Source organism: Bos indicus, chromosome 29 (genome assembly GCF_029378745.1).
Source record: "Bos indicus isolate NIAB-ARS_2022 breed Sahiwal x Tharparkar chromosome 29, NIAB-ARS_B.indTharparkar_mat_pri_1.0, whole genome shotgun sequence".
Taxonomy (NCBI): domain Eukaryota; kingdom Metazoa; phylum Chordata; class Mammalia; order Artiodactyla; family Bovidae; genus Bos; species Bos indicus.
Genome location: NC_091788.1, coordinates 18,963,928 through 18,986,970, shown reverse-complemented (window position 1 = coordinate 18,986,970; position 23,043 = coordinate 18,963,928). Strand labels below are relative to the sequence as shown.

Sequence of the window (23,043 nt, the reverse complement as noted above, 5' to 3'; positions counted from 1 at the left end):
TTACTGTCAATTTTTCCTTTTATGTCTTTTAGTGTTTGTCTTATGTATTGAGGTGCTGCTATGTTGGGTGCGTAGATATTTACAATTGTTATGTTTTCCTCTTGGTTGATTCCTTGATCATTATGTAGTGTCCTTCCCTATCTCTTGTAATATTCTTTATTTTACGGTCTATTTTGTCTGATATGAGGATTGCTACTCCAGCTTTCTTTTGTTTCCCATTTGCATGGAATATATTTTTTCACCCTTTCACTCTCAGTATATATGTATCTTTAGTTCTGAAGTGTGTTTCTTGTAGACAGCACAAATATGGGTCTTATTTTCGTATCCACTCTGCCAGTCTGTGTCTTTTGGTTGGAGCATTTAATCCATTTACATTTAAAGTAATTATTGATATATATGTTCCTATTGCCATTTTCTTAATAGAATGGGGTTAATTTTATAGCTCTTTTTTCTTTGCTTGTATTTCTTGACTATATAAGTCCCTTTAACATTTGTTGTAAAGCTGGTTTGGTGTACTGAATCCTCTTAACTTCTGCTTGTCTGAAAAGCTTTCTATTTCTCCATCAATTTTGAATGAGATCCTTGCTGGGTACAACAATCTTGGTTGTAGATTTTTCCCTTTCAGTACTTTAAATATATTCTGCCATTCCCTTCTGGAGAAGGAAATGGAAACCCACTCCAGCACTCTTGCTTGGAGAATCCCGTGGACGGAGGAGACTGATAGGCTACAGTCTATGCGGTCACTAAGAGTCCGACACAACTGAGCAACTTCACTTTCACTTTTCACTTTCATGCATTGGAGAAGGAAATGGCAACCCACTCCAGTATTCTTGCCTGGAGAATCCCAGGACAGGGGAGCCTGGTGGGCTGCCGTCTATGGGGTCGCACAGAGTTGGACACAACTGAAGCGACTTGGCAGCAGCAGCAGCAGCATTCCCTTCTGGTCTGCAGAGTTTCTGCTGAAAGATCAGCTGTTAAGAATATGGGGTTTCCCTTGTATGTTACTTGATGCTTCTCCTTGCTGCTTTTAATATTCTTTCTTTATGTTTAGTCTTTGTTAGTTTGATTAGTTGGAGAAGGCAATGGCACCTCACTCCAATACTCTTGCCTGGAAAATCTCAGGGACGGAGGAGCCTGGTAGGCTGCAGTCCATGGAGTCGCTAAAAGTCGGACATGGCTGAGTGACTTCACTTTCACTTTTCACTTTCATGCATTGGAGAAGGAAATGGCAACCCACTCCAGTGTTCTTGCCTGGAGAAGCCCAGGGATAGGGGAGCCTGGTGGGCTGCTATCTATGGGGTCGCACACAGTCGGACACGACTAAAGCAACTTAGCAGCAGCAGCAGTTTGATTAGTGTGTGTCTTGGTGTGTTTCTCCTTAAGTTTATCCTGTATGGGACTCTGTACTTCTTGGACTGATTGACTATGGTTGACTATGACTTCCTCTTCCACGTTGGGGAAATTTTCAACTATAATCTCTTCAAAAATTTTCTCATACCCTTTCTTTTTCTCTTCTTCTTTTGGGACCCCTGTAATTTGAATGTTGGTGGATTTGATATGGTCCCAGACATCCCTGAGACTATCCTCAGTTCTTTTCATTCTTTTTACTTTATTCTGCTCTTCAGAAGTTATTTCCAGCATGTTATCTTCCAGTTTACTGATTCGTTCTGCTTCAGATATTCTGCTATTGATTCAGTCTAGAGTATTTTTAATTTCAGTAATTGTTTTGTTTGTCTCTGTATATTTTTTCTTTAATTCTTCTAGATCTTTGGCAATTGATTCTTGCATTTTCTCCATTTTGTTTTCAAGGTTTCTGATCATCTTTACTATCATTATTCTGAATTCTTTTTCAGGTAGTTTGACTATTTCCTCTTCATTTACTTGGACTTCTGTGTTTCTAGTTTGTTCCTTCATTTGTGTAGTATTTATCTGCCTTCTCATTATTTTTTTCTTAACTTATTGTGTTTGAGGTCTCCTTTTCCCAGGCTTCAAGGCTGAATTCTTTCTTCCTTTTGGTTTCTGCCCTCCTAAGGTTGGTCCAGTGGTTTGTGTAAGCTTTGTATAGGGTGAGATTTGTGCTGAGTTTTTTGTTTGTTTGTTTTTCCTCTGATCAGCAAGGCTGAGGTGGTAATTCTGTCTACTGATGAGTGGGTTTGTATTTTTGTTTTGTTTGTTGTTTAGATGAGGCATCCTGCACAGGGTGCTACTGGTGGTTGGGTGATGCCAGGTCTTGTACTCAAGTGGTTTCCTTTGTGTGAGTTCTCACTGTTTGATACTCCCTAGGGTTAGTTCTCTGGTAGTCTAGGGTCTTGGAGTCAGTGCTCCTACTTCAAAGGCTCAGGGCTTGATCTCTGGTCAGGAACGAAGATTCTACAAGTAGTCTGTTATGGCATTAAGTGAGATTAAGACAAATATCCAAAAATGAGAAATCAAAGATAAACCCCAGACAAATGGCAGTTACAAAATCAGGCAAATAATAGTTAAAATAAATGGAATATACACATATACATATATACCCAGGAGCAAAGTCAAACAGTCCAACAAAAATAAAGTCCAGTAGATTGACCCAGCAAACAAAGGAAATCAAAAATTATATTTACCAGTTAAGAACAAAATTAACTAAAGTGCAAACTGGAAAACAAAACTAAAGCAAGGTGCCAAGTGGGGAATAAAGCAATGAAAACAAAAATAACAAATATGTTGAGGGGAAAGGAAAGAAAAAAAGAAATAATAGATATGCAAAGTTAAATAGAGATAGATGAAGAAGATTTATATACATTAAAGATTAACTGCAAGGGAAAAAGAACAGTAGGAAAGGCAAACAAAGGAATAAATATAAAAAAAATATAATAGATTTTAAAAAATTAAAATTATAAAAAAGAGAAAAGAAGAAAAAAAAATCAGAAGAAAAAAAAAAAGGAAACTTCCACAGAACTGCAAAAGTCCAATGTAGAAGCAGAGGTTTATAACAGCAATAAAAAGTGTGACTGTCAGAATGACCATCATCAAAAAGTCTACAAACAATAAATGCTGGAGAGGATATGGAGAAAAGGGAACACTCTTGCATTGCTGGTAGGAATGTAAACTGATACAGCCACTATGGAATATGGTATGGAGATTCCTTAAAAAGCCAGGAATAAAACCACTGTATGACCCAGCAATCCCACTCCTAGGCATATACCCTGAGGAAATCAAAACTGAAAAAGATACATGTACCCCATTGTTCACTGCAGCTCTATTTACAATAGCTAGAACATGGAAGCAACTTAGATGTCCATCAACAGATGAATGGACAAAGAAGTTGTGATATATATATACAATGGAATATTACTCAGCCATAAAAAGGGACACATTTGAATCTGTTCTGAGGTGGATGAAACTACAGCCCATTATATAGTGAAGTAAGTCAGAAAGAGAATATAAATATCGTATACTGACATATATATATGGAATCCGAAGAGATGACACTGATGAATGATTTTCAGGGTGGCAATGGAGACACAGATATAGAGAACAGACCTATGGACAAGGTGGGAGGAGAGGAGGGAGAAGGGGAGATGTATGGAGAGAGTAACATAGAAATTTACAATACCATGTGTAAAACAGATAGCCAATGGGAATTTGCTGTATGACTCAGAAAACTCAAACAGGAGTTCTGCGACAGGCTGAAGGGTGGGGTGGGGAGGGACATGGGAGTAGGTCTGGGAGGGAGGGGACATGGATATACCTATGGCTGATTCTTGGTGATGTATGACAGAAAACCACAAAATTCTGCAAAGCAATTATCCTTCAATTAAAAAAAAAGAATAAAAAATAAATAAATAAAATAAAATAAAAAATAAATAAAAATTTAAAAAGTGAATATATGTATAACTGATTCACTGTGCTGTACAGCAGAACACTGTAATTACAACATTGTAAACCACCTATATTCCAATAAAAATTTAAGGATAAAAAAAAAGTGACAATATACACATATACATATACACTCATAAGCAAAATCAAAACAGTCCAACAAAAATAAAGTACAATAAATTAACCCAGCAAACAAAGGAAACCAAAATTACATCTACCAGAACAAAACTAACTAAAGCACAAACTGGAAAACAAAACTAAAGCAAGATGCCAATTGGGGAATAAAGCAATGAAAATAAAACTAACAAATATATTGAGAGGAAAGGAAAGAAAGGAAAGAATCGATACACAAAGTTAAATAGAGGTTGATAAAGAAGATTTATATACATTAAAGATTAACTGCAAGGGGAAAAGAACAGTAGGAAAAGCAAACAAAGGAATAAATGTAGAAAAAATAATATTTTTAAAAAATTAAAATTAAATAAAGAGAAAAGAAAAAAATGGAAAACACCACAGAACTGCAAAAGCCCAATGTAGAGACAGAGGTTTATAACAACAATAAAAAAAGTCACTGAGGGGGAAGAAAAAAAAAGAAGCTCAAAAGCTTAATTAGATTTCATAGTGCCAATAAAATTGACAACAACAGAGGGGGAAAAAAGAAAAAAAATCCAAAAGAATCTACAGAACAAGTCAAAAGATAATAATAAATGTTTTTCTTGAATCATTGCTGTCAAGAGTCCTTTCTCTCACGGGGAGTCACAGTCCACCTCACCTCTCTAGGATTCCCTCCAACACTGTACTGATCTCTGTACCTGCTGTGGATTCTCTAGGATTCCAACACTGTACTGATCTCTGTACCTGCTGTGGATTCTCTAGGATCCAACACTGTACTGATCTCTGTACCTGCTGTGGGGGCAGCTCAGATTCTAATCTGGTCCTACTCCTGTGTGTTCTTGCCTCTAATGTCCACAGCTATCAGAACCAGTGCATTTTCTTTTGCAGGAGCTCTCAATGTCCTTTTACATATTCCACAGAATATATAAAAGTCTGACTAGTTGACCATGTGGATTTAATCTGCAGCTTGAACAGCTGGTGGGAAGGTTTGGGGTCTTCTTCCTTAGCCACATTGCCCCTGGGTTTCAACTGTGGTTTTATTTCCACCTCTGCATGTGGGTCATCCACTGGGTTTGCTCCTGAGGCTGCTCTGGAGGACTTCGGTTTGCCCCTGTGAGGGCCAGGTGTGGAGGTGGTGAGCTACTTGGGTTGCAGGGGTTCTGGCAGCGCCAAGTACTCAGGGGAGTTGGAGATTAGGGCAGCAGGAAATAAAGTGCTCTCGAAGGGTATGGCAACCAGTATTGATCAATATGCTCCAATATTCTTGCCTGTAGAACCCCCCCTCCCTAACGGAGAAGCCTGGCAGGCCACAGATTACAGAGTCACAAAGAGTCAAACACTACTGAAGTGATGCTGCGAGCATAGATACAAGACATTTTTTGCCTGTGGCAGCTCTGCCCCATTGAGAGTTGAGCATGAAGGTAACGCAGTTGCTTGGCTTGAGGGGACCCTGGCGGTGCCAAGTGTGCAGGGACACGGACTGCCTCTGCAGCAGGAGTTATGGCCCTATCAGAGTCTTTTTTCGAGCCTCTTATAGCTGGCTATCAGAAGGCCTGTTTGGCCAGTCTTTCTCTGTAGCTCCTCCCATTCAGGCACTTAGAAGGTTCCCTTGCCTGGGTCCTACCCTGTTGTTCAGCGCATCTGGCACATAGAGGGGCCCCCCTGGCTGGGGTCCTATTCTGTAGACCAGCACGTCAGGCACTTAAAAGGGCACCCTGGGTGGGGTCCTACTCTGTAGCTCAGTGTGTCAGGCATTTGATGGGCCAGGCTTTCTATTGTCCAGCAGCTCATGTTGGCATGTGTAGAGAGAGAAGTTATGGTGATGGCTCCACCCCTCTGTGTGTGACTCAGCACTATCATCTTGCTTCCACGGCTGCCTGGCTTTCCTCCACCAGCATTTCCCACCACTATCTCCTCCCTCACATCCCCTCCATTTGTCTCTCTGTAGTCAACAGCAGCCCTGGGATTGCTCCACAATCCCTAAACTCCAACTCCCAGCCACTACGCCTTCCAGAGGACCTGCATCCCTGTCCAGGGTATGTATAGCTGTAGCAAGGACTGTCTGATTCTCTTTCATTTAGGCTGCCACAGATCAGCTGTTTCACTCTCAGCCTCAAATGTTTCTCTTCTGGCTCAGACAATTGCCCTGATGTGGGGATTGGACTCTTGCTTCAGTTCCCCACTGGCTGAGGATCCAGTCCTACTAACACTCCTGTTTCTCCCCCTAGTTGCTTCATCCTCCAGAGTTTTGCAAGGTTCTATATATTCCTTCCACTGGTCAGACACTTCTGTCCACTCTCAGCTGGAATTCTGCATGCACTTCTGTGTCTGAAGGTGTATTCCTGACATATCCATGGAGAGAGATGTACTCTACGTTCACCTACTCTGCCATCTTGTTTCTTCTAAGATTTTTTTAGGTGGGCTATCTTTAAAGTCTTTATTGAATTTGTTACAATATTGTTTCTGTTTTGTTTTGGTTTTTGGCCCTGAGGAATGTGAGATCTTAGCTCCCCAACTGCAACCAGGGGTGCAGTATCGAACCTGCACCCCTCCTTGGAAGGCAAAGTGTTAACAATTGGAGCACCAGGGAAATGGAATGTGGAAACATCAGCATAGGTGCTTAATAAGTCTTGCAATCCTCTCTTAGCACTAACATACCTGTCAAATAAGCAAGGACAAATCTTTTGCAGATAGTGCCTGTTTTGGGGCCATATACATCTGCATATGCATATATATAAAATATATAACCAACAGGTTGGGACGTAAAAGACCCTGAATCCACAATCCCTCTCCCTTAAATGAAGAAACTGATGTTCAGAGATAGGACCTGACTTATCCACACTTGTCTGTGTACCTTTCTTCTACATTCTTAGTATCTCAATGTAATTAGCTAAAGAAAATACCATCCCAGATTACTCAGAGACAAGGAAAATAATGTCTTCTCAATGTGTTAACTACCTTATACTAGGTCAGACTCACAAACGCATGTCTAATAGTAGAAGCACTGGACCAGGGAAAAAGGAGATCCACTCAAGTCCAGGGCTACTTTGAGGATTAAATTGAACAATAGATGCAAATAACAGTTGTAAGCTATAGAACACTGAACAAATACAACATCAGTATACTATGCATTACTTTATCTTATTTCAGAAGTTTATAGATATATAAGAAAGAAAGCTGAGGAATTCCCTCGCATTCCAGTGGTTAAGAATCCACCCTCCAATGCAGGGGATTCGGGTTAGATCCCTGGCTGGGGAATTGAGATCCCACATGTCTCAGGGTAACTAAGCCCATATGCCTCAACTAGAGAGCCCATGTACTGAAAACTACGAAGCCCATGCACCACAACTACAGAGCCCACACACTCTGGAGACTGCACAACACAACTAGAGAGAAGCCACCATTCCGCACCTAAAAATCCCACATGCTGCAAGGAAGATCCCATGTGCCACAACTATGGTGCCACAATTTTTGATGCTCTGACGCATCAAAAATTTAAAAAGAAAGAAAAAACAGAAAACTTCAATGACTTCATTAACAACAATGCTTTCATTCATGTAACACTGAGAGCTTTCTACAAGCCAGATACTTTTTTCAGTTTCTTTTTAATTTTAGCTAATTGGGTATCTCTATAGAAATTTCATTCTTTTTCTCTTTTATATAAAGTCATAACTTACCTAAATTAATCTGCACAAATCTTAAGTGTACAACTTGATGATTTTTCAATATGTACACACCTACATGTTCACCATCAACCCCTCAAAGTTCCCTCATGCTACTTCCTAATCCTCCCAGACACAACCATTATTCTGATTTACATTAGCATGTATTAGTTCTGCCTGTTCTTTAACTTCATATAAAAAAATCACACAGTATTTGCTCTTTTATATCTGGCTCCTCTTGCTCAAAAACACTTTTAAGACTTATCACAGTATATTATAATTTTTTGTTTGTCTGCCTATCTCCTTCTGTAGATATGAGGGTCTCTCTGAAAGCAGATATGGTCCGATTCATAGCTGTACTCATGGCACAGTATCTAACAGAGATTCAGCTAAGATTTGCTGAATCGTACACTGAGGTCAGAATATAAGATCCAGAAAAGAAACCAGAGAGTAAGAGATATGATTTCTGTCATCCACTAGAAAAACAGGTCCCATATACTAGCAGAAGAGTCTGTAAGTTCTGTCTTTCATTTCAAATTAGTGCTAGTAAGTCTCAGCACCAGGTAAACAAGGTTAATATGGAAAAGCAGAGCTATAATTTGGGAAGGTTTTTGTGCTAAGAAAATAAATTGTTTTCGCACTCTCAGTGCAGGGATATTTTTAGCAACAATGTCAGCTAATGGCACATCTCACATATTAAAACATAATTCTGGAAGCCTGAGATCAGCCTAATAAAACACCCTCAGATGGGTGAGGGGTGAGGTGGAGAATGAAGAAAAAGGTTTATAAGAGGCAAAACAAAAGCAAAATCATATATATCAGCACATATGATTTTAAGTCATTTTTCTAGGGAAACAAAAGGCGCCTACTAACCCTTGTCCAATCTTCTCAAACCGTGTGTATTTCTTCTTAGGATCACCCACACTCACTATGCTGCCTTTGAAAGAAACAGAGAACATAAATCAGTTTTTCCCAGATCAACAATACAAAATAAGCCCCATGTTCCCCCAACTCTGAGCCAGCAAAGATTAAAGAACTATCTGCAATACCCTAAAACCACACTAAGGTGCTTAGCTTTCCCTCCTAAGTTTCAACCAAAAGTTTCACCTCCTTACCACTTTTATTAATAGTACCCTAATCCATTTCTAATCTCCTAAAAGTTATTCATTCATTTTTAAATTCATCAATTCAATAAACATTTTCTAATTTTAATATGCTCACTTATTATGCACTAAGCCCTAGGTTGAGTGCAACAAATGAAGACCCAGTTAATGGACCCAACAGATGAGACCCAGTTAAGACAGTCTCTGCTCTCAAGAAGCTGTAATCTCATACAGGAAACAGACACCATGTATAAAGTTCCATGAACATATAGTAATTGCTGTGATACAAAAAGAAGCAAAAATATAGACCAGGAAGGCCTCAGAAGGGAAATGAACCTGAACTAATTTTTACAGGGTTAGGAGGAATTTTCCAGGGAGAGAAAGTCAAGAATGGGTTACAAAAAAAGTATTTTAAGTGCAAAAACACAGAGGTATGAGAAAGTTCACAGCTTCAAAAAAAAAAAAAGTCTTCTGAAGATGGTAAAACTGAGCCCCACCAAAGGGAAGATACTTCCCCTCAAGGTCACACAGCAAAGTGGTATCAGAGTTAAGATTAGGAGTTCAGGTTTGGTCTTCCACTCCAAAGCGCTTTCCAATAATATCAATTACTAGGATTTGATACTTTTCAAACACATTATCTCATTTGATTTACAAATGAGACAGGGACTAACATTCCTATTTAAAAGATGAGAAAAAGGAGGACCAGGGAACAGTAGAAAATTGCCCAAGACCCAAGTTAATGACTGTGCTAGGGCTTCAACCCAAGGGTCCTTAACTCTCAGGCCAATCTGTTTTTGCATAATCCTATGTTCTAAGTATTACTGTTTCTAAAAAAAATCTGATTCAGAGAAAAAGAATACATACAGGAGTAAATAGATGCCAAGGTAAGTGGCTTTTCTTATTTCATCACTTCATAGAAGGACTCTGGGTAAGGGCGAGGCTTCCCTCATGGCTCAGACAGTAAAGAAATCTACCTGCAATGCAGAAGACTCAGGTCCCATCCTGGGGGCAGGAAGATCCCATGGAGAAGGGAATGGCTACTCACTCCATACTCTTCCCTGGAGAATTTCATGGACAGAAGAGCCTGCTGGGCTACAGTCCATGGGATTGCAAAAAGTTGGACATGACTGAGCAACTAACCCTGGGCAAGGGCAACTTTGGAAAGAGTGAAAAATTTTTTAAAAAGTCAAATAAGAATTATCAGGATGAAATCAAAAGCCACTAAGCTAAGGAACCAGAAACCTCAGCTTTAGAAAGCAATGCCAGTGGGCAGACTTCACCAGATCAGTCACATCAAATCCTCTTTAGAAGTACATAAGTTCAAAGAATAAATCAAAAGCCTTCTCAGATGGCTTTTTCAAGCCTACAGGCCAACCCATTCCTTTCTTCTCATATGAATTCTCCTGCAGATTACTGAAAAAGAGAAACAAGCTGCCCTAATAATTCTCATCACTAAAAAGCAAAATGGGAGTTCCCACCTGACTGCAAGAAATAGCATGCTCTGATTACAGGAGCACAAGCTGCATGCTAATCCCAGATCTGTCACTTTTTGGCTGCATGAATTTTTGCAGAGCATTTAGCATTCCTAGCCTCAAATAACTTAACTGCAAAAAATAAGGATTATAATGTCTGTCTTCACAGGGCTAAAATGAGGAATAAATGTTCATTTGGTACATATTACAGGCTCACAAAATGTTAGTTTCCCTTCCTTCTTTTTCTACAACCAAATGGCAGATCTGTCTTCTGCCAACAGAAACATCAATAACCAACATAGCACTCTTCCTCACCAGGTTTACACAAGACCTCAGTCTTTCTCAACACAACCTTTCAGATTATATTGTAAGTAAAAGCTATTTGTCATCTCCATAAGCCATGCCTGTGGTAAGTGATTCCCAGCCTTTGAAGTGGGCTATTCACATACTCTCTCATCATATTCCCATCCTAACATAGCATCTAATCAGGGCTGGTGAGACAGAGGAGGTGGGTGTAGGGACGGGTGAGAAGAGGCACAGTCTGGCAAGATATAAAGCACAGCCGCCACTGACATACACCTAGCACAGAACCTAGATCTTTATAGCAATAGAATTCTCTTGTGCTCAACCAGTCACATACCAGAGGGAAATTTAAAAACCTACAAAGTGCTTACGTAATTTCTCTAAGATCTCCTCATCAGACATCTTGGGCTTCTTCTTCTGCTTCTCAGTATTCCGAGTCAGAGCATCAGGTGGAGTGGTATTATTCTCAGTAGGTGAAATGGGAGATGTAGCCACATCCCGAGTTGGAGTAATAGGAAGTGGTTCAATCACAGACCGTGTGTATACCTGCATTGTTGGTGCAAACATTTGGTGAGGCCAGCCTCTCTTAGATTTATGTGTTAGAACATCCAAAGAAGAACAAATCTCAGTAAACTCATCTCTTCTATACCTTTGAGGTGCCATTGCCTTCTCCATTGAGTTGCTAATGAAGAATCCTATGATACTCTTCCTCTACGCCCAGGCTGTGAGAATGGAATGATCTTCCTTTCTCTCACTTTTTACAAGGGTTAGTGAGAGTCTGAGCAGTTAAAATAATCAATATAAGCTACACAACTCTCACTATAAAGGGTTTAAAGGACATCCTATCATTAGATGGGAATCCCCTTCTATAAAATTCTGTTCTTTCCCAAGCTGAAATGAATATCCTGTATTCCTACAGTACTTTTCACTGCTAATACAACACTGAACATTACCTTCATTTGAGTTACTCCCTTTTTAAATCCTGAATGCTCACAGAGAAAAAACTGCAATTGTTCTTCTTTAAGAGGCCATGGGATAGAGTTATTTAGATTACAGACTCTGGAACCTGCCAGACTTAAATTCCAAATCGTATTCTTACCAATTGTATGACTTTGGGCAGACTACTTAACTTTTCTATGCTTTAGTTTCCTTGTCTGTAAAATAGTGATGTTAGTGATACTTATCTTATAGAGTTGCTGCTGCTGCTGCTACTGCTAAGTCGCTTCAGTCGTATCCGACTCTGTGCAACCGCATAGACGGCAGCCCACCAGGCTCCCCTGTCCGTGGGATTCTCCAGGCAAGAACACTGGAGTGGGTTGCCATTTCCTTCTCCAATGCATGAAAGTGAAAAGTGAAAGTGAAGTTGCTCAGTCGTGTCCGACTCTTTGCGACCCCATGGACTGCAGCCCACCAGGCTCATCTGTCCATGGGATTTTCCAGGCAAGAGTACTGGAGTAGGGTGCCGTTGCCTTCTCCACAGAGTTGCTAATAAACCATAAATAAACTAATTAATGTGTGAAATAAGTAGCATCACACTCAGGAGACATTAAGCTTTCAAATTTCAGCTAATATTATTATACTGCCTATTCAATAATAATAATACTTAATAAGCATTTACTGAGAATCTGTTCTTTGCCTTGCTGTACAAAATGCCCCATCCACTATTTCTGTGAAGGAAGTCTTGGAGAAAGTCCTAACTAGGCAGAAAGGACAAATAGAAAAAAAGAACAATCTATATACTACTGAGGTTCAGAAGAAGTGATCACATGTTCTACCGCCCATCCACAGGAGATGCTTCAAGGCATTTATCACTTTTTTCATAAAAACGTCACAACAATACTTGGGTTAGTCTAAAGACTTCCCTATAGCTCAAACGGTAAAGAATCTGCCTGCCATGCAGGAGAGCAGGGTTCGATTCCTGGGTTGGGAAGTTCCTCTGGAGAAGAGAATGGCAATCCACTCCAGTATTCTTGCTTGGAGAATTCCATGGACAGAGAAGCCTGGTGGGCTACAATCCATGGGGTCGCAAAGAGTCAGACACGACTGAGTGACAAACACACACACACACAAAAGCTCTATGAAGACAGAGAATCTGAGTTGTTCATCACTGAACTTCTATATCTAACCAGTCGTCTAACAAAAAGTAAGCATTCAGGTAAAAGTTTCATGAATCACCAAACAAATAAATGGGGTTCTTCAGCCAGATCTTGAAGGATGGACATGGTTATAATAGGCAGAAATGGAAGAGAACTTTCCACTAACTTATTGCTAGTGGAAATAGCAATAAGTTGAAACATTGAGATCAGACACTATTGTTTCTTTACTGACTACTCCAGCATAGTGATTTCTTAATTTTCTACTCTTGCACATGTAGACAAACTATATCCCTGGCACCTAAACATGAATTTCATGCCTTGTCCTCCTCCTTTGGTTCTAACATGGCTCCTTGAGGGGAAGAACCCTGCCTTTTCCTTCTCTAACATTCTCTTTTTCTGGCTCCCAGCACAGGTCTGCTCATATAAAAAAGGCCACTATGCTATGCTGGAATATAACCTGGACCTGGGGTAAATTACCTGCTTTCAGTTCTGGCTATTTTGCTTAGACTCTTTGGATAGATCAATTTACCTCTCCAAATCTCAACTTCTTCTTCTTTTATAAATTAGGAATTAACAGTATCTTTTTAGAGAGGAATGCTATGAAGATCAAATTTATCAGTCATTCAATACTGCCTTTCTAAAACCCTTTAAGAACTATGTTAATCACTGCAAACACACACATATATATCCTCTACATATATATACACAGACACACATATATATTTCCTCTACTTGTAAGGAATTCATGGTTTAATGGGAAAATTTTTTTAAATGAACATGCTTGCAAATCGAAAAAACCTTTCCAATGTGACATCTCTGGACAACTCTCTGATTCTGAAGCTCATTATCCTTAAAGTGACTTTGTAACCTATAGAAGCAGTGATTCCACAGATTCTGCTTATAAATTATAATTCTAAAAGGTCATCTAATCCCCTTGCATTGCCTCCACAGCATCTCCCATACTCAGTCAACCAACATCTGCTTGAATACTTCCACGAATTCTCTAGTTCAGAGACAATCTTCTTTGAATTACCACAGAGTTTAAGCCCTAAATCATTCTCTTGTCATAATAAAAAGTCCAAACAAAGAAACACTAGTAGTATCATCTAATGATAGATCAGTGCTCAGTGATGCTAAATCATGTAAAACGCAGATTATGCAAAGTGAGGGCAAAGGGACCATGGCTATTATGAAATGCAAGAACCTCAAAGGAAGTTAAATAAAAATCACTGCCAATATCCAGCATCAAAATGCACTCCTGATGTCCAGGATATTAATGGCACTAATGTTTTTACAAATTCTCTTGAGTCTTTCAGTATCATCAATAATGTCTTAAGAGCCTGAACACTGGACATTTAACAGAGAAGAAACGATCTATAGCAGGCTAATTTGTTGCTTCCTAGGAGACTGGAACAATTTATGTTACTTCTACACTAAGTAACATTAATTCTGTATATCTTCCTGTCTGTAAAGAAAGTAGGGCTAAGTTGGTACGAAGACCAACTATTTAGGACACTTTGGGACTATCTGCAAATCAACGATAAATAATTACACCACTTTCTGTCTTTAATCATACAGAAAGTACCTTTCAATCAAGGTAATTTGGTTATTTCACCACCTCCAAAATCTCAGGATCCCTACCAGAGTATTAAACTTCTAGACCTTGGCACCCATCCCTTACTCCCCACCTCCAAACTCTAATAAATCACAAAGACTCACAGATTTTGTGTGCTCTGGGCGTGGAGCAATCACTGGGGGTGGGGTGCCATCATCATCATCATCTTCATCTTCTGAAACTGGTGGCACTGCAGGGGTCTCAGACACCGCCTTCACATTCTGCACAGTGACAAAAGCCAGATTCATTAGGTTAAGCCAACATGGAACTTAAACTACCAGGGTCACCAATCTCCCAGAAGAAACCTTCTCCTGACACTCTTTCTGAAACACACATCAGCGTCCAAGCTCTCCACTTTGTAGCTGGCCTCAGGAACTCAGCCATCTCCCCTCTCTTCTTTTAGCTACCACTCCCCCTTCAGTCCCTGGAGGGCTTCCTTCTCCCACCCAAAGCCTAATTGTGGATGGGGAAACCAACTGACAGCTTTTCTACCTGCCTACGCCAAACCAAACCCTGAAGACAAGCTCATATTTCCTTCTTCTCTATGAATTTTACTCTCTGTGCGGAAGAGAGGATAAAGTACAACATGTAGGAAAGGGATCAAAAGTTCAGAATTTTACAAAGCTTATCATTATAATTCTGTAGTCCTTTCTGATATGGTAAATAGAAGTTCTGAAAGGTCTTTGCCTCTCCTTTTCCTTCTTTACCAAAATATACTGCACCCCTTATGTTATCAGGTACCCTCACCTCAACCTGCAGATACAGAACATCAGGAGACCCTTGTCACAAGAAGCAATGAGATTTTCCCCAGATCAGATGCTACCTATTTCCTTAAGCTTCTGCCCTGTCTTGGAATGACCCTTACCAGCACCACTAATTGAATCTGCTATAACCTCAGAAACTTGATTTTCCCACACAAACTATAACAAAGCTGCGCCAAGACTGGCAAGTTTCAGGGCAAGCCCAGGCAAAAAGATCATACCATTACTGTTTACAACACATGTTCAAGAGATAAAATAGCTCCAAAATATGAGATTTTTGACAGAGATTAAATGGTTATAGTATAGGATCAGAGAAGCAATACAGATCTTTTAGTAGATATTGACATAATTCAACAGTTTCAGATTATTTTCAGACCATCTACTTTGTGCTCAGTAAGACACTGTGATGAATGTTTTTGATATAAATGTACAAAGATGAAAAAGATGGTCCAAGTCCTAAAAGTAGCTCACCATCTGATGCAGGAGACAGACAGACGGACAATTCCCCTTTTGCTGCCATTTGAGGCCACTGGAGAGAGGAATGTCAGAACAACATGGGCTAAGTAAAGGAACTTATTTAGTTGAATATCATACTGGAGTTATGTGTGGGAGAGTGGCCTTTACCACATTTGACATACTAAGTAGGGAAAGTTGGCATCCTCATAGATTCTAACAGGACCTCCAGTGCAGGACATAACTTAAAAACTGCCAGCGACAGGCATTTGTAAGCAACTACTTTTAGTGACTACAGGCAATGAATCCATCCTCTCGGCTTCAAGTTTCATCACTTGAGGAATGTGGAGGTGAGAACTGGTATAATTTGAGGGGTGCCCTTAAGTCACTTTCAGTTCTAAAATCCAATAGAGGTTCTTTCCCTGTGAAAGCACATATTTTGATACTTTTCCACTCTAATTTGTTTTCCCCTTATATTCCACTCAACAAAATTTAACTAGGAACCCAAAATGAGAATAAAATTAACTCAGCAGCCTCTCCATCCTCTTGGGGGCCTAGGGCTACCCACTGTAGACTATAAACACCAAGTTTGTTGCTTTCTAAAACTGTGCGGGAGGGGATTTCATCACCGTCCTTAGCAACACATTCTGGTTTCCACACGTGATGGCTTTGGGTGGTTGTATTAACGACTACCAGAATCAAGAGATATAGGTTTCTTTCCCAGAATTTTATTGCTTATCCCTGTGTTCTTTGCCAAGGCTATCCCACTTTAAGCCAAAGTTCTCATCCATAAAATGGAAATGATGACAAGAAGCTCTCTGCCTACCTTAGAGGACCACATGGAGAAAGAAATGAAGTGATGTGGGTATAAAAACACTCAGAAAGATGTAAGGAATCAATTAAATTATCATTATGGTTAATAACTACAAAGCTCTTTTTTAAAAGTGACTCCAACTCATCCACTGATTCACTGTAGATAAAGTGCCTGGTCCTATGGCTTACATTTTAGAAGAAGATACATTTAATATTCATCACCAAATTGCCAGGTAATAGTAAGAAACATGTGAGAGTAGAGATTGATTTAAAGTAAGGAATTATTACCTTAGATATAAGTAGTCATGAAAAGATCTCTTTAATGGCTAGAATAAAATGAGAAAACAAGCCATCAGACCCTCTGGGAAAAGAATATTCCTGGCAGATGGAAGAGATACAAAGACTCTGAAAAGGGAACATGCTTGGAATGTTTCCGAAACCTCCAGGTGCCTACATATACTACTGAGAAGTGCTTATCATTTTAAAACTGCTGAACTTTGGGTAAAAACATAGGGATCTCTGATGTTCTGGCCAGGATTTCTCCCATCCATCCCACCCTAGCTTCATTAGAGCAGGGTTTCTTCCAGGGAAGGCAGGCTGCAACTATGTGGTCCAAGAGGGCTCACTTTCATTTGGAGGAGTGAGCAGTGCAAAGGCCCAGTGGGGCCATCAGTGGAAGTGACCTCCCAGAGACGGCAGCAGGAGAGGGTCAACAGCTGCTAGCCTGAGGCTGCAATCATGGATAGGGCAAGTGAATTCTGGCCAAGACTGCTCAAAGATACAACAGACATTAGAGAGAGGTCCTACACTAGTCATACATGTCTGGCTTTGTGCACATACATAAAAGCTTCAAAAGGGACAACCAGAAAGTTAAAGTTTCTGGACAGCCCTGAAAGAGATCTCAATAATGAGCAATGATATAGATTTTAACAACACTATCAGTCAATGCAACCTAACTGACATATACAAAACATTCCACCCAAGTTCTGAAGAACACACATTACTTTTAACCATTTATGGATAATTCTTCAGACTAGAATATATGCTGGGCCATAAAACATATCTCAATAAATTTTCAAGACTGAAAACACACAAAATGTCTTATTTAACCACAGTAGAATTAAATTAAGAGGTAAACAACGACAAAAAATTTCTCCAAAGAAGATAAACAAATGGCCAATAAGCACATGCCCAATACTCAACATCATTATTAGGAAATGCAAATCAAAACCACAATGAGATACCACTTCATATCCACTAAGATGGCTATAATCAAAAGACAGACAATAACAAATGTGAGAGAAGATATGTAGAAATTAGAAGCATCCTAATGTTGGTGGGAGTGTAAAAAGGTGCAGCCACTGTAGAACACGGTCTAGCAGTTCCTCAAATGGTTAAACATAGAATCACCACGTGACTTAGAAATTCTACTCCTAGGTATATACCAAAGAGAAATGAAAACACAGATCCACACCAAAGTTTGTACATGAATGTTAGTATGAGCATTATTTATAATAATCAAAAATAAGAAAAAAGCCAAATGCCCATCAACTGATGAATAATCAATACAATAAAATATTATTCAGACTTTTATAAAAAGGAATGATGTCCTGATACATGCTAGAACATGGATGAAACTCACAAGTATTATACTAAGTGAAAGAAGCTAGACACAAAAGACTACATGGTCTATGAGTCCATTTACATAAAATGTCTGGAAAATGTATGTTTATATAGACAGAAAGAATATCAGTGGTTTCCTAGGGTTGGGCATGGGAGTTGGAATGAACTGTAAAAGAATACTAGGGAACTCTTTGTGGTGATGGGAATATTCCAAAAATAGATTGTAGAGACAGCTGCACAAGTCTATAAATTTAATACAATCACTGAATTGTATAATTCAACAAGTATGGATGAATTTTACGGTATATAAATAACAGTCAATAATGCTATCTTTTAAAAGAAAAATTTTAAGTTATATGTAAAACCAGCAGGTTCTTATCTTACATTTTATATAATACAGATATGTAAGGAGTTAAAAGTAAAAATTCCTCAGGAATGCCTGATAAAGATGGCAGATTGAACATAGGCATCTATTTCTTAAAATCTCATTAGAACTATAATAAATAATGGCCTGTTAAAGCCATTAAACCCAGAAGGTTGGGGAAAACAGGAAAGAAGGCAGGATTAGCAAAGGAGGCAAAGACAAATAGATGAGCAGTAACTGTTAAAAAGACCAAATCTCAAGTTGATGGTAGGCAAATCTGAAAACCAGTCTACATACCTATGCTGCAAAATTAAGGCAAGGAAAATAGAGTAAATATTTTAAAAAATCAGAGAATTAGTCCAGCAAGTCTTAAAAAAAAAAAATGTGATGATCTAGTTTACCACCCTTGGAAAGGCTAAACACTAAATATTAACAATATTTACCTGTTGGGTAAATCAAATCCTTTACGATTATACAGTGAAAGTGACAAATAGATTCAAGGGATTAGATCTGATAGACAGAGTGCCTGAAGAACTACGGATGGAGGTTCATGACATTGTACAGGAGGCAGTGATCAAGACCATCGTCAAGAAAAAGAAATGCAAAAAGGCAAAATGGTTGTCTGAAGAGGCTTTACAAATAGCTGAGAAAAGAAGAGACGCTAAAGGCAAAGGAGAAAGGGAAAGCTATACCCATTTGAAAGCAGAGCTCCAAAGAATAACAAGGAGAGATAAGAAAGCCTTCCTCAGTAATCATGCAAAGATGGGCACAATAAAGGACAGAAATGGTATGGACCTAACAGAAGCAGAAGATATTAAGAAGAGGTGGCAAGAATACACAGAAACTATACAAAAAAGATCTTCACAACCCAGATAATCATGATGGTGTGATCACTCACACTAACCTAGAGCCAGACATCCTGGAATGTGAAGTCAAGTGGGCCTTAGGAAGCATCACTACAAACAAAGCTAGTGGAGGTGATGGAATTCCAGTTGAGCTATTTCCAATCCTAAAAGATGATGCTGTGAAAGTGCTGCACTCAATATGCCAGCAAATTGGGAAAACTCAGCAGTGGCCACAGGACTGGAAAAGGTCAGTGTACTTTCTTTAGAAAAGTGTCTTTTAAGCTTAGGATCAACCTTCTGATACCTTTTGCTCACTTAACATGGAGGCTACCCCAGCTTTTTCAATTACAGAATTTAAAGTAATTTACTCTTGAAGATTACCCAGGACTCTTTCCTGTTTTTTATATATATTCTCTCACATACAGAGCAGCTGTGTGAGAGAATATTTTATATATATTCTACATACAGAGCAGCTGTACTTTCTGCTGTCAATCTGATCTTATCTGCTTTCTATCTTCCATAAATTTCCAACAATGGTTCATTAATAAGCATTGTTTTGAATTTATTTTTATGTATCTTTTCTGAATTTAAGAAATTAAGCATAGCAAGAGAGACAGAGATATGAATTCATCCCACTACACAGATCCAAATTCCAGAGGTCTCTTTCTAAAATGGTTGTTGTTATTCAGTAGTTCAGTCGTATCCAACTCTTTCTGACCCCATGGAGTGTAGCCTGCCAGGCTCCTCTATCCAAGGATTTTCCCAGCAAGAATACTGGAGTGGGTTGACATTTCCTTCTCCAGTGGATCTTGCTGACCCAAGGACTGAACCCACATCTCCTGCACTGGCAAGCAGATTCTTTACCACTGGGCCACCAGGAAAGCCCTTTCTAAGATGGTAGTTTAGACTAAAATAAACATCTAACTACATTATTTAAAATACTTCCTTAGCTCAAGTGGAGAGTCCAAGTTCTTTCACCTGACATGATGGATCCTTAACAATGTGGCTTTTGTTCATGCTACCTCACACAAGAAAGCATTGATGGCCCTTTTTTCTGGCTGGTATCATTGCCTACATTTACCTGACACTGTGTTACTTACCTGACACTGTGTTATCAATCCTTGTTTACGTGTTCTGATTCCTCACTAAGTAGTGAGATCAAGAGCAAAGACCTTACCCATCCTTGACTCTTGGGCACCCACAGAGCCTATAACATAGTAGGTGACCATTTTATAAATGAGAGCTCAGGCATTAAAATGCTAAATAATCTGAGATGGATCTCAGACCAATGAGCCACAAATAAAAGAATTTTAGAACTAGAAGAAACATTAAAGGTTATGTTTATTAAATGAACAAACTGTGAGGGCCCAAGAACCTTGTGCCAACTATCTTGTACTACCAAGCAGAATAAATCACTCCATCAAATATGACCCTCATTTTATGTTATTCATGTACTCCTCTTGCAGCCCTCATCCTTCTATTTTTTCTCAGGGACTAAGATAATGCAAAAATTTTATCTCTGTATCACCAATACCTGGGCACAAAGAAAGTGCTAAATAAATATCTATGGTTAAATGTATAAATGAATGCTGCAGAGAACTTAATATTGTACTCGTTTCTACTACTAATTCATTCAAGGATAGGAAGCATGTCATGTTATCTCTGAGTCCCAGTTCCTTGTGTCAGGAGATTACAGTATCATTCAAATATTTCCAATATCAAATGGAATGATCTGTGTGAAACCAATATGGAAAACGATGCCATGCTATCACAGGACAAACCATATCCCCACATATAACTAGTAAGGAAATAAAGAGGACTGAGCCACAGGGATAATGTTCTGAATTGGGGAGAAAATGTCCTTGACAATCTGGTGGTTTTAATTGTAGATACTAAAATCAGTACAGGTTTTTACAAAGCAGGTGTTATCCTCTCCGCCATATGGCATGAGCCCCAGGGCTCCTCCTCCTCACTAAGGAACAACAGACCAAAGGCTTTACTGCAATCTCCTTTATAAGACCTCTCTGACATCTTCTTTCTCAATTCCCTGCCACAGTGGGAAAAAAACCCAGGACAGAGACTCAGAAGACCTTAGTTCTAATCTGGTTGTATCACCATACCAATTATGAGTCTCCAGGAAAGTCTGTTTCCTACCTGTGAAATGGAGATGATAATTTCTTCACAAGGTTAATTTGTGAGGATGAATTATGTTAACATACATAAGTTATTGGGCTTCCCTCATAGCCCAGTCAATAAAGAATTTGCCTGCGATGCAGGAGACACAGGTTTGATTCCTGGGATGGGAAGATCCCCTGGAGAAGGAAATGGCAACCCATTCCAGTGTTTTTGCCTGGAGAATCCTATAGACAGATGAGCCTGGCAGGCTACAGTCCATGGGGTCATGAGAGTCGTACACGACTTAGCGACTAAACCACCACCATATAAGTTACTAACATAGTGCCTGGCACATCTTAGCTACTCAATAAGTAATAGCTGCTACTTCGCCTTTAAAAGCATAAAGACATTTGAGCCACAAAGTACAGTTCAGCTTTGGTTAACATCCCTTCTTCAACAATTTACAACTCAATAATGGGGAGAAATTTCCAAGGATCTTAACATCAGCAAGTTCTTCACCACCTTTTAACTGTATCTCTTCCATCTGATGAAAAAATGAATCAGTGGAAAGCAAAACGAACTGGGAATCAGTTACCTATTGCCAATAACCCTTCTCAATTTCAGTTTTATCATCTATTATACAAGGATAATAACCTGTCTCATTAAACTCCTGTGAAGATTAAAAGAGATCGTGAATATGAAAGGACCCAGGATGCTACTGGCAATGGACATGTGAACCTTTTTTTTTAAATCACTAATTACAGTATAAATGACTCAGAATAAACCAATCTCCAATGCTGGAAGCATGATTCAACGTTCTTGGATTGTGACTCAGTATTGTGTTAGAATGTATGACTCTTCCACTTAAGATCCTTCAATAGCTTGGTATTACCTTTAAAAGTTAAAATTCCTACATGATCTGACCTGCCTACACTTCACGTTCCAATCATAACAAACCACTCGCAGTTCTCTGTGCAAGCCAACCTCACGAACCTCCTTGCCTTAGCACATGCTATTTATCCTCTGCCTGGAATACACTTGTCTCTTTATTATTCTTCCCCAAGACAACTAACTCATTCAGTTCAGACTTCACCATCAGGAAGCTTTCCTCAAACATCCAATCTTTTATTCAGTACGTGCCACAGTTTAATTTTATTCAGTATTATATCGTTGTGTGCCACATGCCGTGGAACCTGCAGCTGACAGGTGAGACACAGTTCCTGGCCTCATGAAGTTTTAGCATCCTGTACTGTAACTGTTTGCGCCTTCATGACACTCATACGACTGGGAGATCAGGAGTTTGATAATGTCTGATTCATCCCTATACTGTCATTTCTCCACAGAGGACCTGGCATAGAATAGCGGCTTTGCAAATGTTTAGTAAATCAACATAAAATAACCAACTGTGCACAAGAGACAGCACTAGATAAAAAGAATAGCAGTAATCTAGTATAGTAAGCCACAGCTTACTCATTATAAGACCCTTTCAAATACATCAATACCTCATCTCATAATCTGCTTTAGAAAAAGGAATTGGTAAGTTGTGAAGGTCAGAGGGACCCATGAGGTCATCAATGACTTCTATACATTCCCTCATGTGATAGGACATTCACTACAACTTCAGAGGACAGAATGAATGACCTTAAATTAATAGAATCTGCTCCCTTCAACAATTAATCCTAATCCTGGTTTTGTAAACCCAATTAACCCAAAAGAAGGAATTCTCTTTTAAATGCAGCTATTTGAGGACATTTCCAGGTAAGGCAAAGTGTATAGTCCTCATTCTACTGAGAAAAAAACTGAAGCTCAGAAAGGCAAAAAGGTTCAAAGCTAAAACTGAAAACTGAGT

At 39.2% G+C, this 23,043-nt stretch overlaps 1 protein-coding gene across 4 annotated transcripts in view; it reads right to left on the bottom strand.

The window, feature by feature from the left end:
- The window catches only part of PAK1 (p21 (RAC1) activated kinase 1), a 160,671-nt gene that overhangs the window by 30,367 nt on the left and 107,261 nt on the right, over window positions 1-23,043 (bottom strand). For all 4 annotated transcript variants that reach the window (XM_070782772.1, XM_019955101.2, XM_019955102.2 and 1 more), the window contains 3 exons: window positions 14,325-14,441; window positions 10,881-11,055; window positions 8,505-8,568 (listed from right to left, as the gene is read on the bottom strand). In XM_070782772.1, the coding sequence (XP_070638873.1) occupies window positions 8,505-8,568; window positions 10,881-11,055; window positions 14,325-14,441 (356 nt within the window). The remainder of the gene's footprint in view (window positions 1-8,504; window positions 8,569-10,880; window positions 11,056-14,324; window positions 14,442-23,043) is intronic.